This window comes from Delphinus delphis, chromosome 11 (assembly GCF_949987515.2).
Source record: "Delphinus delphis chromosome 11, mDelDel1.2, whole genome shotgun sequence".
Classification (NCBI taxonomy): domain Eukaryota; kingdom Metazoa; phylum Chordata; class Mammalia; order Artiodactyla; family Delphinidae; genus Delphinus; species Delphinus delphis.
Genome location: NC_082693.1, coordinates 34,437,860 through 34,454,924, shown reverse-complemented (window position 1 = coordinate 34,454,924; position 17,065 = coordinate 34,437,860). Strand labels below are relative to the sequence as shown.

The 17,065-nt window shown below is 37.1% G+C and overlaps 1 protein-coding gene across 2 annotated transcripts in view; it reads left to right on the top strand.

Moving 5' to 3' along the window:
- The first annotated feature begins 4,755 nt into the window (after positions 1-4,755).
- The window catches only part of LOC132433610 (pseudouridylate synthase PUS7L), a 28,014-nt gene continuing 15,704 nt past the window's right edge, over positions 4,756-17,065 (top strand). Inside the window, exons 1-5 of one of the 2 annotated variants that reach the window (XR_009521184.1) lie at positions 4,756-5,306; positions 7,089-7,281; positions 9,429-9,527; positions 13,340-13,421; positions 14,977-15,257. Coding sequence is in view for 1 of the 2 variants with exons in the window: in XM_060024610.1 (XP_059880593.1) it covers positions 5,176-5,306; positions 7,089-7,281; positions 9,429-9,527; positions 13,340-13,421; positions 14,977-15,257 (786 nt within the window). In the remaining variant the exon portion in view is untranslated. The remainder of the gene's footprint in view (positions 5,307-7,088; positions 7,282-9,428; positions 9,528-13,339; positions 13,422-14,976; positions 15,258-17,065) is intronic. The other variant, XM_060024610.1, reaches the window with a different exon arrangement.

Here is a 17,065-nt window from a genome sequence, read left to right as displayed (position 1 = left end):
CCCAGATATTGCTTAGGCCAGCCTTTTGTAAGAACAAACATAGTTCATATAAAAAAATTCCTTAATAAGTAGACCTACCTAAAAAATAGAACACTTATAAAAACCTTTTATTTTTATTTTTAATTGTTATAAAATATACATAACATAAACTTTACCATTTTAACCATATTTAAGTGTACAGTTTAATGGCATTAAGTACATTCACGTTGTTGTACAACTATCACTGCCATCCATCTCCAGACTCTTTTCATCTCCTCAGACTGAAACTGTATGTCTGTTAGACAATAACTCTCTATTCCCTTCTCCCCTAGCCTCTCCTCTAGGTATCTCATATAAGTGGAATCATACAACTTTTGTTCTTTTGTGATTGGCTTATTTCACCTAGCTTATGGTTTATAAGGTTTACGTGTGTGTGTGTTAGAATTTCTTTACTGTGTTAGAATTTCTTTACTTTTTAAGGCTGAATAATATTCTGTTGTATGTATACATACATCTTGTTATTTTGTTTATCCATTCATCTGCCAGTGGACACAGTTGCTTCCATCTTTTGGCTATCGTGAATAATGCGGCTATGAACATGGCTATATTGGTTTAAGTTCCTGTTTTCAGTTCTTTTGGGTATATACCCAAAAATGGAATTGCTGGATAATAAGGTAATTCTATGTTTAATTTTTAGAGGTAGTGGTATACTGTTTTCTTAGACACTTTTTTGAAGAAGGAATTGTATGAAAAATTTAAGCGTCCAATGACATTTTCATTTTAGGTATTGCATTTATAAGCTCTAGAAGTTTTATTTGGTTCTTTCTTAGGTCCTCAATTTCTTGTTATGTTCATGTTTTCCTATAATCTTTGAGCCTTTTTTTTTTTATTTTTTTAATTTATTTTTGTCTGCGTTGAGTCTTTGTTGCTGCGCACGGGCTTTCTCTAGTTGCTGCGAGCGGGGGCTACTCTTCCTTGCAGTGGGTGGGCTTCTTATTGCGGTGGCTTCTCTTGTTGCGGAGCATGGGCTCTAGGCACATGGGCTTCAGTAGTTGTGGCACGTGGGCTCAGTAGTTGTGGCTCACGGGCTCTAGAGCGCAGTTCGAGCCTATTTTTAATGGGTCTTTAAAAATATTTGTCTGCTAATTTCATATCTGTTGTTTCTGGATCTGTTTCTATTGACTGACTTTTATTTGGCTCATGGGTCATATTTTCCTGTTTCTTTGCATGTCCAGTACTAGTTTTTGGAGGTCAAACATTGTGTGTTATCTTGTTGAGTGTCTGGATTTTGTTGTCTTGTTTTAGAGAGTGTTGAACATGCTCTAGCAGGTAGGAAGTAGTTTGCAGATCCATCTGAGGCTTCATCTTGAATTTTATTAATGGAGGTCCAGAGTAGGCTTTACGCTAGTGCTGTCATACAGCTCTACTATGTATTTAAGGAGCCTATCCATACTGGACCTGATAGAGAGGAAAACTACTAGAATTTGAGCTGATGTTTTAATGGGATGAGTCTTTGGGGCATTGGGAAAGAACGAGTATATTTTGAATGGGGGTGGGACATAAAGTATTAGAGTCAGAAGGTAGATTCTCAGTATCTGAGAAGACTCTCAGTGGCTGGTGTGACGAATGGAACATGACAGAAGTGATGGTGTGTGATGTCTAAGGCTAGGTCATAAAAGGTATTGCCCTTTTTGCGCACAGTTCTTGGATGGCTCACTTTGGGGTAAGCTAGCTACCAGACTTTAGGGCTATTAAAGCAGCTCTTTGGAGAGGAACTGAGGCCTTCCGCCAATAGCCAGTACCAACTTGCCAGCCATGTGAGTGAGTGAACCCCTTGGAAATGGATCCTCCAACTCCTGTCAGGAGTTTTGAGTAACTGCAGCCCTAGCCACATTGTGCTGCAACCTCCTGAGAGAGCCTGAGCTAGAACCCACCAAACCATGGTGCTCTTGAATTCCTGCTCCAGAGAAGTTCTGAGAGATAAGTGAACATTGTAAGCCAGTAGGGTTTGGGGCAACTTGTTACACAACACTAGATAAATGATATGTAACATTTAATTCTAGGCATACAGATTACTAATCAGCAAGGAACTCAAGGGGTCACCTATGCAGATTTCTGGAACACGTTCTCTTACTCTGCTCTATGAATTCCAGCCCACTGGGCCTTCTTGAACTCCAGCTTCAGCAAGACCACTGTGCTCTACATGGATTCCTCCTCCCTGGCCCAGAAAGTACCCCTAGTTAGAAAACCATGTGTTGTTTTTTTTTTTTTGCGGTACGCGGCCTCTCACTGTTGTGGCCTCTCCCGTTGCGGAGCACAGGCTCCGGACGCGCAGGCTCAGCAGCCATGGCTCACGGGCCCAGCCGCTCCGCGGCATGTGGGATCCTCCCAGACCGGGGCACTAACCCGTGTCCCCTGCATCGGCGGGTGGACTCTCAACCACTGCGCCACCAGGGAAGCCCAAAACCATGGTATTTTAAGACTCACCTCGTTTGTTTTGCTTTTCCTTTTGGATCACAGTTCTGTGATGCCTTTAGTCCAGGGTCCAAAGACAGGTGTTTCATATGTTTTGTCTAGTTTTCTGTTTGTTTACAGTGGGAGTTCAAGGTTGGTACCAATTATTCCAACATGGTGCTAGAAGTGGAAATCTCTAAAATTGAATTTTAAAATTTAGCATAGTTGATTTTTTTTTCCAATACTTCATTTGTTCCAAGTAATTAAGAAAATGTTATAAATCTTATAAATTCAACATAAATTTGGTGATGTTTACATTTTCTTATATGTGCCAATATTATTTACTAACTTAATGAGATTTCAGTGTAAGAAAGACAAGTTTAAATCAATTAGACATTTTTAATTGGAATTACTTGAGTTTCATTACCTTAAACATTCCAAGTGCATAAGACATTCATTAACACAAATACTAAAAACCGTGAATTTGATCGTCTTAAATATTTCTATTCTAAATTCTGTATCTTCATGGATAAAATATACCTATGCACTAAGGCTAATCAGCAACAAACTGATATAATCTCAAACAATTTGGAGGCTCCTTCTTAGATGGCTGAGCTTGCCTAATGACCTGTGAGTGACATGCCTAGATTGTCAGGGACAGATTTGACACATTGAACTCTAGTTATCAAACACATGTACTTTAAAACTTTAAGTGTTGCTCTCCTAGCCTTCTTACTTTATATAATACACTTTCTTGGTCTGTTTTTCACAGTTTGTACCTCCTAGCCAGGCTGACGCAACACTTTTAAGATATTTTAGTGGTGTCTAATTCCGTAGATTTGGTATATTTGAAAGACTACTATATTTTTTCACATTATTACTAATTGATTCTCAAATGTTTGGTTCCAGGACTAGTATAGCTCTTATAAATTACTGTGAACCCCAAACAGCTTTTGTTTATGTGTTAATTGTATTTAACCTATTAGCAATTTAAAATGAATTTTAAAAGATATGAATTTATTTAAAATAATCTATTTTATTCATCGATGAAGGCGGTCAAAAGGTACAAACTCCCAGTGATAAATAAGTCCTGGGATATAATGTACAGCATTGTGACTACAGTTAATAATACTGTGTTATATATTTGAAAGTTGCTAAAGGAGTAGATCTTACCAGTTCTTACCACAAGGAAAAAAAATTTGTAGTGATCATTTCACAATATGTACAAATATTGAAGCATTATTGCTGATTTTAAAAACTTTTTCATAAATGTATGTTTTTCTTCATATTTTTGAGACTTGCTATTTTCATGTTTTTTGAGGGTATTTATATAGAGATCTAAAGAACATACAGATCTTTCCCTTTCTTTTAAACAGTGTGATTTCTAAAGTGTAGATATTACAAGCTTTTGTTTAGCTATTTCATATGTTCAGAGATAGATAGATAGGTAAATTTCACATCCTTCTACTTCCTGAGTCACATGTATGTTAAATGTTCATTTTTCTTAGAGCACTCCTCAGAGAGACCCGTGTAGCTGCTGATGACAGTTACAAGAGGTGAACAAAATAGAAATTATTCTGCAGAAAACTTTGAATTTCCTTTTCATGATTTGAGGGAAAAGGGCAGTACTTTGAAGCATCTTATATGTATATGGTGAACTGAGGATTGAGGTATTTTGTTACTGTCAATGTTGGCAGGTTATATAGGCCAACAAGTTGGGGGGCTGTTTTGGTGGCCGTTACTGCACTTGTTCCTCCTTCCTCTTCTGCACCCTCACTCCTACTCTCTCATCTAGTAGACATTTGAAGCAGCTAGCATGAAGCAAGTATGGTTTTATTTCCTGGTTTGCTGGCCTGGAACTCCCAGTCCGTGGGGTGCACAACTTAAAGAGATAAATTATAACATGGTGTTCAGTGTCACAATATAGATAATGACAGCTAGTGGAGACATGCAGATTTAAGTAATTAACTTCCGGTAAAGTTCATTTATTCATCCATTCAATAAATACTTGAATACTTACTATGTGTTAGGCTGAAGATATAATGGTCAATAAGATGGGGCTTCCCTGGTGGCGCAGTGGTTGAGAGTTCGCCTGCCGATGCAGGGGACATGGGTGCGTGCCCCGGTCCGGGAGGATCCCACATGCCATGGAGCGGCTGTGCCCGTGAGCCATGGCCACTGAACCTGCGCATCCGGAGCCTGTGCTCCGCAACGGGAGAGGCCAAGGCAGTGAGAGGCCCGCTTACTGCAAAAACAAAAACAAGACAAACGTGATTGCTGCTGTGGCCATTGGGTCTTGAAGCATGAATAGAAGTATGGCAAATAGTAAATGGAGGGAGCACATGAAGGCTCTAGTCCATCCAAGGATTGTGAGGAGTTCTCTGTGTTAGGATTATAGGTTATATGAATGGGAGTGACACATGCGGAGACTGGAAGGGTAGATTAGGGCTACTGTGACTGGGGCCAGTATGAGCGTCAGATCAGGGAATTTGGATTTTTTTTTTTCTGTAAGCCTTTAATGAGCCCACTAGAATTTTAAAAATGAGCGCTGAAATCCATGAGGTTTTGTATTTTACTGGTTGTATTTTGATTAAAAAGTACTCATTATTTAAATTAGTGATTTGATTCATTATAATGATCTGTCAGTCTGCTAAGAATGTAATTGATGTATGTTAGCTGCTTTTTTTGTAATGGGGGATTGTTTTTGTTTCAGCCTTTACTCTACGAAAAGAAAATCTGGAAATGTTTGAAGCAGTTGGTTTTTTAGCTATCAAACTTGGAGTGATTCCTTCGGATTTTAGTTATGCAGGACTTAAAGACAAGAAAGCCATCACTTATCAAGCAATGGTTGTTAGAAAAGTGACACCAGAGAGGTAATAAGATGTTACTTTAAAGGACAGACTTTATTTTCTTATTGCATCAAAAACTCAGAATAATACTGGGAGCATATTAATCTCACTATCATTAGTAATTGATTACAGGCTTACTCAGCACATATTCTGCATTAATAGTATAATTAGCTTCTAAATAGAGTTTTGTTGTTGAACAAAACAAAACTCTATTTAGAACTCTAAACTCTATTTAGAAACAAAACTCTATTGAACAACAAAACAAAACTCTATTTAGAAGATAATACATGTTTATTTAGAAGATAGTACATGTATTATTTAGAAGATAATACGTGTATTTAAAAGATAGTACATGTATTATTTAGAAGATAATACGTGTATTTAGAAGAAATACATGTTTATTATAGAAGATTTAGAAAATAGAATAAAAAAGAAATTAAATGTCACTAAAAGTTCTCTTACTCAGAAATAACCACAATAACACTTTGATCCATTTCCTTCCAGTCTTTTTTCAAATACTGTGCTACATACAGATGCTACAAAGCCATTTTTTACATATGTGAAAATCGCACTGTGTGTGTAATTTATATTTTACTTATAAAAATAATTAGTATTCTTAATGAAAATTTATGTCATGAAATATTTCAGAGTCATGTTCATTATACAGACTAATTTATTTAACATTCTTCTGTTTTGGGACATAGAAATTTATTCCAGTTTTTCACTGTAAATACTACTGTGATTAATATGATTGTACTTAAATCTGTGCCTTGTGGATACTTTCCTCAAGATAAAGTTCAGAAAGTTGAATCATTGAACCATAATTCTGCCTAACTTGATGTAATATTGATATATTAATCTTTAGTCATCAGATGTTTAAGTATTCACTACTTGCAGGTAGATGTTTCAAAGTTCTTATATGTGGGACAAAAGAAAATTGTTTGTGATTTTGTCTTTGTGGTCAAGAAGTGCAGTATAGTAAGAGAGAATGACTTTAGATGTTAAAAGGTATTTAGATGTTAAAAATTAGTTTTTAACCATCAAAGACAAAACAAGTTATTAGTTTCTAGGAGGAGCAGGTACTTTGATTTGGCTTATGGGTAGGGGATTTTAATTACCCATCAACTAACAGTAAGATTTTAGCAGATGCAGAAAATCTGAAGATAGTTTAGAGGGGCAGTAAGCTAAAAAGTCTGCCTAATAAAGCAGATAGTTCCTGTAAGGACTACAGAAAATATGATGTAAAGAAGAATTTACATCAGTTCTTATAGGATCTTAAAAGTTAGGCTAAGACAATTGGAATCTATTATTTAGATGTTGGTGAAAAATTGAAAATTTGAATAAGGAAGTGTTCAGAGCAGAATTTTAGGAAAATCCTCTGGCACTAGTGGTTTTTTGGTAACATTGGAGAAAGAGAGACTGAGGAGGAAAGGAGCAAAGTCTAAGGACAGGAAGAGCAGAGAACAGTTAAGAGGTTCTATCCCTTGAACTAAGAAGTCAGAAGGCTACATAGAGTAGTAGCATTAGGTATATGTGTTCCAGTTCTTAAAATAACTCTTAATATATTCCTATGATAAAGGGTTTTTAGTGTACATTTGTTAAAATAAATGAAAGATGTGTTTTTGAAATAGTTCCCCCAATTTTTGTTTTAGTATTCTGATATAAGTGGTTGTCTGCCAACTGTCATTTAAACTTTATGTAAACTAATTTTTTGACATTTTTAACATAATTTTTTAATGTTTAAGCATTTAAACTAATTTTTTAAATGTAAGATTTAACTGAGTCTATATGATTTATCATTTATAGGTTGAAAAATATTGAAAAAGAAATTGAAAAGAAAAGAATGAATGTGTTTAATATTCGGTCTGTAGATGATTCCCTTAGACTCGGTCAGCTCAAAGGAAATCACTTTGATATTGTCATCAGAAATTTAAAAAATCAAATAAATGATTCTGCAAACCTGAGAGAGAGAATTTTGGAGGCAGTAGAAAATGTTAAGGTAAGAAAACTGCACTTTTTAAAAAATAAATTTATTTTTGGCTTAGTTGGGTCTTAGTTGCTGTACGCGGGATCTTTCATTGCGGCATGTGGGCTTCTCTCAAGTTGTGGCGCGTGAGCTCTAGAGTGCGCAGGCTCTCTAGTTGTGGTGAGCGGGCTTAGTTTCCCCACAGCAGGTGGGACCTTAGTTCCCCAACCAGGGATCAAACCCGTGTCCCGTGCATTGGAAGGCGGATTCTTAACCACTGGACTACCAAGGATGTCCCCAAACTGCACTTTAAAATAGAGTTTTATAGGAAAATCTTTATAGTCCCTTCCTTTACATTGAGATAAGAAGGGAAATTTTTCTTTTCCTTTTGTACCTTTTCTTTTTATTGCATGTATAATTATTTTTTAAAATGATAATTAGGGCCATTTGACTTATTTTTTTATTTTTCTTCTTAGTACATATTTTTGTATTGAAAAAACACAACTTTAGTGTAATAAAAAAAAATTGTATAGTGTTCCTCAGTGTGGGGGTAAAAACTATCTGTATAAAAAGACAGATTGTTTTGTTTTGTTTTGTTTTTAGTATCTGTCATATAGAGTAGTATTTCAGGCAAAGAGATTAATTTTGGGGGGACTTTGTCTAGTAATTCTTTTCAGAAATCTTTGGCAAATAGTTTTTATATTACTTTTCAGAATCTTTTTTCTCTTCAGTCTAATTTTGAATTTTGTTTCAGTGTATACAAATGATAAATCATATACATATTGTCTTACAGTAAAAAAATTACTTACCGTAAGTTTTTAAATAACATTTGCCAGGCATCTAAATATGCACATACAACCATAGCCTTCATTCTGATCATGTAGACTATGGGTTCAGCAAACTTTTTTCTGTAAAGGGCCAGATAATAAATATTTGTGGTTTTGTAGGCATATGGTCTCTGTTGCAGGTACTCTACTGCTGTTGTGTGGAAGCATCCATGGACAATATGTAAATGAATGAGCATGGCCATGTTCTAATAAAACCTTGTTTACAGAAACAGGTGTTGGGCCAGATTTGACTTGTGGGCCAGTTAATAGCTTGCTAACTCCTGATCTAGACCCATAATGCTCAACCTGGGGTGCTTTTAAAACATTTCAGCAGTCTGTCTCTTCTCCCAAACCAATTAAATAAAAACATTTGGGGGCTTCCCTGGTGGCGCAGTGGTTGAGAGTCTGCCTGCCAATGCAGGGGACACGGGTTCGTGCCCCGGTCCGGGAAGATCCCACATGCCGCGGAGTGGCTGGGCCCGTGAGCCATGGCCACTGAGCCTGTGCATCCAGAGCCTGTGCTCCGCAACGGGAGAGGCCACAACTGTGAGAGGCCCACGTACTGCAAAAAAAAAAAAAACAAAAATACATTTGGGGATGCAGCTTAGGCATTAGCATTTAAAAAAAAAACTCCCTAAGTGATTCTTCTCTACAGCTAACACTGAGAAACACATGTGCATATTGCCATGTGCATATTGCCAATTACAAGATTCTTTTATTGAAATAAATACAACAAGAAAGACTTGATTACATATTCCGACACAATAATTGTATTTATTTATCTTAGTTTGGGGCTATAACAAAGAACCATAGACTGGGTGATTTTTAAACAAGAGAAAATTACTTCTTATAGTTCTGGAGGCTGGAAGCCTAAGATCAGGGTTCCTGCCTGGTCTTCTTATTGTATTCACACACTGCAGAAATAGAGTGGGCTAGTTCTACCACCATTTCTTATAAGGGCACTAATCCTATTCATGAGGGCTCTATCCTCATGACCTAATTACCTCCCCAAATCCCCACCTCCAGACACCATCAGATTGGAGGTTAGGATTTCAACATATGACTTTTGGTGGCTCACAGGCATGCGGTCCATAACAATATACTTTTTTTTTTTTTTGTGGTAAGCGGGCCTCTCACTGTTGTGGCCTCTCCCGTTGCGGAGCACAGGCTCCGGACGCACAGGCCCAGCGGCCATGGCTCACGGGCCCAGCCGCTCTGCAGCATGCGGGATCCTCCCAGACCAGGGCACGAACCCGTGTCCCCTGCATCGGCAGGCGGACTCGCAACCACTGCGCCACCAGGGAAGCCCAAAAATATACTTTTAATTAATTGATTTTTTTTTTGTATTTATAGAATAAAGGGTTTGTGAATTACTATGGACCACAGAGATTTGGGATGGGAAGGAAAGTTCACACAGACCAAATTGGATTGGCTTTGCTGAAGAGTGAAATGGTATGGATTCTTTAAAAGTATGGACTTAGCTGTTTTGTCAGTTGTCCTTACTACATAAGCCTGCTCCTTGCTTTCTTAACCCAGCATATAAAGGCAGCTATACCACCACATACATATACCATACATTACATCATGTTTATTGAGCAGCCACTATATTCTTGGTATCACATTATAACAAAGCAAACTGTATGTGATGCCCCTTGTATTTAATACCTGCTTGAGACTAACAGGGACTTGACCAGCATTCATCAAATTCTTAGTGAGCTGAATAGAGGATTTTGAGAAAGTTAAACCCTGATTCGAGAAATCTGGTATCAGATATTACGCAAGATAGGAATTCACCCAATGGCAGAGACCAAGAGGAACAGCAAATTTGAAAAAGAAAATCTGGCTAGTTTCAAATGAAACTAAAAATGCATGTCACAAATAAGCCACATTTGCCCAATTATTATATTATATATTTTTAAAATGTATATTACATATATATAATTACATATTATATATACACATATATTTTCACACTGATTACAGTATACATAATAGAGAAAAACCACAAAACTATGAAAATTGTATATTTGAGCAAATGCAGTATTATTCATATAATAGTGTCATGCTTACTCATTTGTGTTCTGATATGTTTTCTTGAGTGGAAGAGAAAGGAACAGTAAAAGCACTTGTGAGAAGCATTGTGCATGTGAACATCATCTTACACATGGAAATAAGGTTGACAGCTGGTGATGTAGACCACATTTGCAAAACTGCAGTCAGTCTGGGCTTAACATTGCAGAGGGAGTTTAGCAAGTGGGATATAACTGATATGATAAAGGGTCTAGAAACTGTATTGATGAGAAATGATTAACTGAAAAGTGTTTCTTCAGTCTAGAAAACTCTGAAGAGGAAATTAACTTAAAGTATTGGAAATTTTGTCATATGGAAGAATTTAATAGTTAGGGGTCTGAAGAATGCATCATGTGTTCTGTTTGAGTTCTGCCAGTTGTCTAATATGTCACTATAGGCAGGTTAATTAATTTTCCCAGCCTCGGTTTTCTTATCTGTAAAATGGACATAATACGTATTTTACAAGATGTTCGTGAGAAGTAAATGAGATAACTTTTGTGAAAGCACCTAGCGTAGTGTCAGGCTCATAGTAAGATGAATGTTCAAAAATATGATTAGACTGTTAATTGTCTGGTTTTAACAGTGGTAGAAATTCAGGGGGCCAAGTTTTAGCCTAGTGTAAGAAAGACTTTTCTAAGAGTTGTCCAAAGAAATGGGCTTCCTCCTCTGCCACGCCCCACCCCAAGAACTGGAAATTCCTCTTGCTATCATTACATTTAAACAAAAGCTGGCTGGCTACCCCTTCAATGGCTACCTCTTTCAAACTTCATATTCCATGCTCCTAATTATTTGTAAACTTGCTAGACTATTGGTTATCAATTATTGCTGTGGAACAAATTACCCCAAAACTTAGTGTATTAAAACCACAAGCATTTATCGTCTCACTATTTCTGAGGATCAGGAATCTGGGAGCAGCTTAGCTGGGCATTTTTGCATCAGGGTCTCTCACGCATTTGCAGTTATCTATCAGCCTGGGTGGTCTCTGAAAACTTGAGTGGGTACCAAGGATCTACATCCAAGATCACTCTCATGGTTGTTGGCAGGAACCTTGAGTTTCTTGACATAGTGGTACTCGTGGCATGGCTTCCCCTGGAGAGAGGAGTCCAAGAGCACAAAAGAGAGAGAGAGAGAGAGAGACCGCAACAGAGAGAGAGAGGAAGACCACAACAGAAACCTCATGGATAACCAACAAGGACCTACTGTATAGCACAGAGAACTCTGCTCAATATTATGGAATAACCTAAATGGGGAAAGAATTTGAAAAAGAATAGATACATGTATATGTATAGCTGTATCACTTTGCTGTACACCTGAAACTGTCACAACATTGTTAGTCAACTGTACTCTGACATAAAATAAAAAGTTAAAAAAAAGTAGGGTCATATATCTCGGTTTTTTTTTTTTTTTTTTTTGGCGGTACGCGGGCCTCTCACTGTTGTGGCCTCTGCCGTTGCGGAGCACAGGCTCTGGATGTGCAGGCTCAGCGGCCTATGGCTCACGGGCCCAGCCACTCCGCGGCATGTGGAATCTTCCCGGACTGGGGCATGAACCCGTGTCCCCTGCATCGGCAGGCGGACTCTCAACCACTGCGCCACCAGGGAAGCCCGGTCATATATCTCTTGACACGCTCTCTTTGCTAAAGGAAATAGAATATTCCTTCAGAGAAATGAAATGAGAAAAAAATTGCAGTTTGGTAAAATGGAGGGGAGTAATTCCTTTTCAGAGGATACAGTTTTTAGCCTCATTAAAGTTCTTTAAAAATAGAGCATTTATTCCTTTCTTCATTCATTCATACTCAATAAATATTCATTGAATAAAAAAAGAAAGAAGAAACTTCAGTGTCTTTCATAGCCTAACCTTGGGAGGGACAGACCTTCACTACTTCCGTATTCCACGGTTATGCAGGCCAACCCTGATGAGTGTGGGAGAGGACTGCCCAGGCGTGAGCACCAAGTGCTTGAGACCGTTGGGGCTGTTTTAGAGGCTGGCTCCCACAGCTGGAAAGGCAGATTTTTTTTTTCCTTTTGCTTGAATTACGCCCTCCCCAACCTTTACATTCCTTATGTCTCAGTTTAAATTCTCATCCCATTACCCAAGAATTAGTGAATTCCCCTTATCTTGTGACTGCACAGCCTCCTAGACTTCCCATCTCAGGTTTGATTACATTTTATAATTATTGCTTATTTAATCTTTTCCAGTAAACAGAGACCACAAGTCTCTTGCTCAACACTCTACCCCTGGTGTCTCCACAGTGCCTAGCACATGGCAGATGCTTAATAGTATTTGTTTGAATGAATGAATAATGTTAACAGAAGAATGAGTGGGAGATTAGGTTGCTTGACCTATTTTAAGATCCTTTCCGGGCTTCCCTGGTGGCGCAGTGGTTGAGAGTCCGCCTGCTGATGCAGGGGACACGGGTTCGTGCCCCGGTCCGGGAAGATCCCACATGCTGTGGAGCGGCTAGGCCTGTGAGCCATGGCCGCTGAGTCTCCACGTCCGGAACCTGTGCTCCGCAACGGCAGAGGCCACAACAGTGAGAGGCCCGCATACCTCAAAAAAAAAAAAAAAAAAAAAGATCCTTTCCTACTCTAAGGTACATACTTAGAAATAAGTGATAAAATATAGGAACTAGTAGATACCTTTTTTTTTTTTAAAGGAGCATCTTTTAATCTATTTAGGTTTTAAAAGAAAACATTAAAGTTGACAATTTTTAAAAGTGACTTTGGCAATTATTTTTAAGACCACCGAATTCTGAGACTTGAGAACATAAATGAAATTAGTGGCTTGCCATTCCCCTATGCTTGTTCCTTCCCTTATTTTTGTTGTGTATTTTTGTTGGCTAAGTCTGAGTTTTATGTCATCACTTAATACTTCTGTTCATAGTTCGATGATAGAGGCAAAGAATGACAGAAGAACTGTGGAAGTGGTGGGGGAGCACTTTTCCAGTCCATAATATTTTAAACCTCTGTATCAGTTTGCTTTGTACAGGAGGTTAATTCTAAATTTAACATTGTTTAACTTTTGAACACTTAAAGACAAAATTGCCACGTAAAATATCATGTTAAATGCTTATTCTTGTTCCTTTGTTAAATGTCTGGCATTTGTTAGATGTCAGACAGTTTGTACCTTTTTAAAAAAAAGTAAGTAATTTTTCATTTTCATTTAACACATGTTTGCTTGTTTGGTTTTTAAAGGTGAAGGCTGTACAGTTATTTCTTACACCAGAAGAATTGGATGATCCTGTAAATAGAGCAAAGAAATATTTTCTTCAAACTGGTACTTAAAAAGTTTCTTTACCCCATACATAACCATGCAGATACATAATATAGGTGTTATGTCAGCAGGAGGGCATTCATTACAACATAAATATGATAAGAAATAGACTGTAATATATTGTATATTTAAGCATTTTTATTACGTGCCCTAGGCACTCCATTTTTTGCCAGATCTCTGGGATTTTTGTCTGTTCTAATTCTTGCTTGGGGGTAGGGGTGAGGGAAAAGATGCTTTCTGAGTTTTTCTTGGCCTAAATCCTCGAAGGATTTAGGTATTGATGGAAGTATAATTCACTACAATCAGAGGAGACTGAAAAAATAAACTAAATAAAAGTACATTTGTTATATCTGATACTTTGTGCATTGTTTTTGATCTAGTTGCCATTTAGCCCTGATTGCTGATTTTGCAAACTTTAGCCCAATATATGTAGAATGCTTAATGAGAAGCACTAAAAAAAAGTTGTTACGAGTGTGGGTTCTAGAGTCAATCTACGTGGGTTTAGCTCTCAACTTTAGTACTTCCCAGCTGTACAGTCTTGTGCAGTCATTTAGTTTCATTCTTTTAGTTTCTTCATCTGCAAACTGAAGCTAATAATGGTACCTAAAAGACTGTCATGAGATTTAAATAAGATAATAGATATAATGCTTTTAATATAGTGCCTGGCACGTTCTGAATACTGAATAAATATTACTTGTATCTAAACAATAACGGCAACCGTAGCATTTTAGAGTCATTCAAATATATGATCGACATATACGTGCATATTGAATTTCACTTACAATGAAATAAAGGACATCAGTTTTCAAATATCTCCATTCATTGTTTTAAATTATGTACATATTACCTATATGTAATGATTCATAGGAGAAAAATATTTTTATGCCACACCAGAATCTGTAAATAGTGTGAGCATTTCAAATTGTTATAAGTAATCTAAGTAATACTAAGGAAAATTCAAAATTGCATCTATTGTAGGGTCCTGAGAAAATAATTTCCTTTTGGCAGTGATTCTTAAACTTTAGTGTGCTTAAGAAACCTGGTGCATTTATTAAAATGCTGAATCCAAGGCCCTCCCTGAATAAGCATCTTTGCCATGGAGTCCAGTAACCTAGTTTTAAAAAGCATCCTACTAGCAAGACCTAATAGTACACTTGAAGGATCCAGATGTCAACCCTTTCTTATTCAAAAAATTCTGTGTAAAACGTCTATAACAGCTCTTTAAAAATCTCTAAGCTCAGGGGTTTATGTAATGCTTTAAAAAAAAAAAAGTCCTCTAAATAACTGCAAATTAGTTTATTTCCATCCTGAAGTTGGAGTTACTAATGTTGTGCTCTTTTTAAAGCAGGGAAAGTGATTGAGCCATATGATTAATGATCTTTATTAAAACCAACAAACAAAAACACCTCTTCAGGTGTAGCTCTGGTTTATAGTTGGTGCTGAGCATCATCTTCATATTCAGGTTCCCAGGGTAGCTCAGTTCATTTAGAGAGCGTGGTAAAGGTCTTAATAACTGGCCTTTAAATAAAAGTGACTAACTGATCTTCGCTTTATTCAGAGGATGCTAAAGGCACACTTTCACTGATGCCTGAATTCAAAGTTCGGGAGAGAGCATTGTTGGAGTCCTTGCATCGCTTTGGCGTGACAGAGGAGGGCTGTATCCAGGCGTGGTTCTCTTTCCCCCATTCCATGCGCATATTCTATGTTCATGCATATAGCAGCAAAATCTGGAATGAGGCAGTATCTTACAGACTTGCAACCTATGGATCAAGAGTGGTGGAGGGTGATTTGGTCTGTTTGGATGAAGATATTGATGATGAGCATTTATCAAGTAGTAAAGTAAGTGTCATTTCATCAAGAGTAATTACCACACCAGGAATACTAATTTTCAGAAGCCCTTATTTTAGAAACAATTTAAAACTAAACATGCTCTTCTTTTTTTTTTTTTAACTTATATTTGCTCATCTGCTGCTTCTACTCTGCTGTCAGCTGACGCTTAACATGCTATTGAATGGAAAAATAAAAATAGTGGTATGAAATGAAAGTTACAAAGATATTAAACCTTCCTTTAAAGAACACATTCTTTAGAATAAGATTTTTATAATAATGGTATATAGGGTATGTAATGTCATGTGCGTTTCTTTTATATAGGTGTGATTTTACAACTTGCTTTTTTCCCTCTTAACAGTATCTTAGAGGCATTTATATTAATGAAATATGATTTTGTATTGTAAAAATTGATCCTTCCATTTCCTCCCCATCCAACTAGTATTTTTATAGTATTTTAATCTCTGTGGGATTGAACTAAATAATGAAATTTAATTCCGTAAATCACGTAAGGAAATTTTATAGTATTGTAATGCAAAAAGAGCAGACTATTCTCCATCATTAATTCAATCTCACAAGTATATTTTAAAATTTAATGAAGGGATTTGAGTAGTGCTTTTGTATATAACATCATAAAATCATTGACCTTTAGAGGACAAAAAGATTTTAGAGACCCTCTTTTCTAATTCCCATTTTATAGAAATGAAATTGAGACCCAGGCTGGAGAGGAGACAGATTAAGTGACATAGGTAGCACTTAATCTGTTGTCTGATTCCTAGCCCAGATTAGTCTCTACTAGAGAAATTGTGGAGTGTAGAAAAGGTGTCAGCATCTAGAGATAGGGCATGGCCCAGTTTTTCAAAAATGGAGAGAAATAGACTGAACTTTCCATAAAGGAAGCTTGTTCTAAATTAATGGCAGAGTTCTAGATGTATGAATTAAGGATTTTTTTGGTTTCAAGTGATGGAAACCCACCTCAGACTAACTTAAGGAAAACAGACAGGAGTTTCTTGGCCCTCATAACTAAAAGCGCATGATTGATTCAGGCATAGCTGTATCAAGGGGCTTAAGCAGTGTCCTGAATCATCCGTCTCGTTTGCTTTATCTTACAGCTCTGCTTTCCTCTCTGTTAGATCCATTCTCAGTTTCTTCTCCAGAAAAGAGGGCGTTTCTTTCCCAACAGTTTGAATCAAAGCCATGGAATTGAGCCTCAGTGGCTAGGAATGGCTTGGCTTGGGTCACATGTCCCCAGACCAGTTATTGTGGACTGGAGTATATGATTGGCAAAACCTGTGTTCCAAGGGCTCCTTCCTGGAACCATCCCATCCAAACCACATTTAAGAACTGGGAGGAAAGCTCCCAGGAAAACGCAGGTGCACTACCAGAAAAGAGAGAGTAAAGGCTGAGTGATGAGTGAGCCAGAACAAAGATGTCTGCTTTACTATTTTATTAAATGAATGGCTTATGAATATTTAGATAAAGTGATCACTAAGAGCATAAATCATTAAGAATGGTCATTTAACTGAGACACAGACTCTGAAATTGTGTAAGAAAAGATCTAGCAGCATCGTAGGTTTTATTTTACCTCATATGAGTGGAAGAAGAGATATGTCAGTTGATTCCATTTTGATAAATAATGAAAAAAAGCACAAGTTTTTTAGCACCTTTCAGAAAACATGTCCGTTTAAATATTACCTAGGCAACACATTATTTAGTAGGTCAGCCATTTCTAATTCAGATTTTCAGAAATTAAAGGTTACTTTGACAAAATATAACAATAATCTCTGAAATGCATGTGTCTTATACGACTTCTTTGTTCC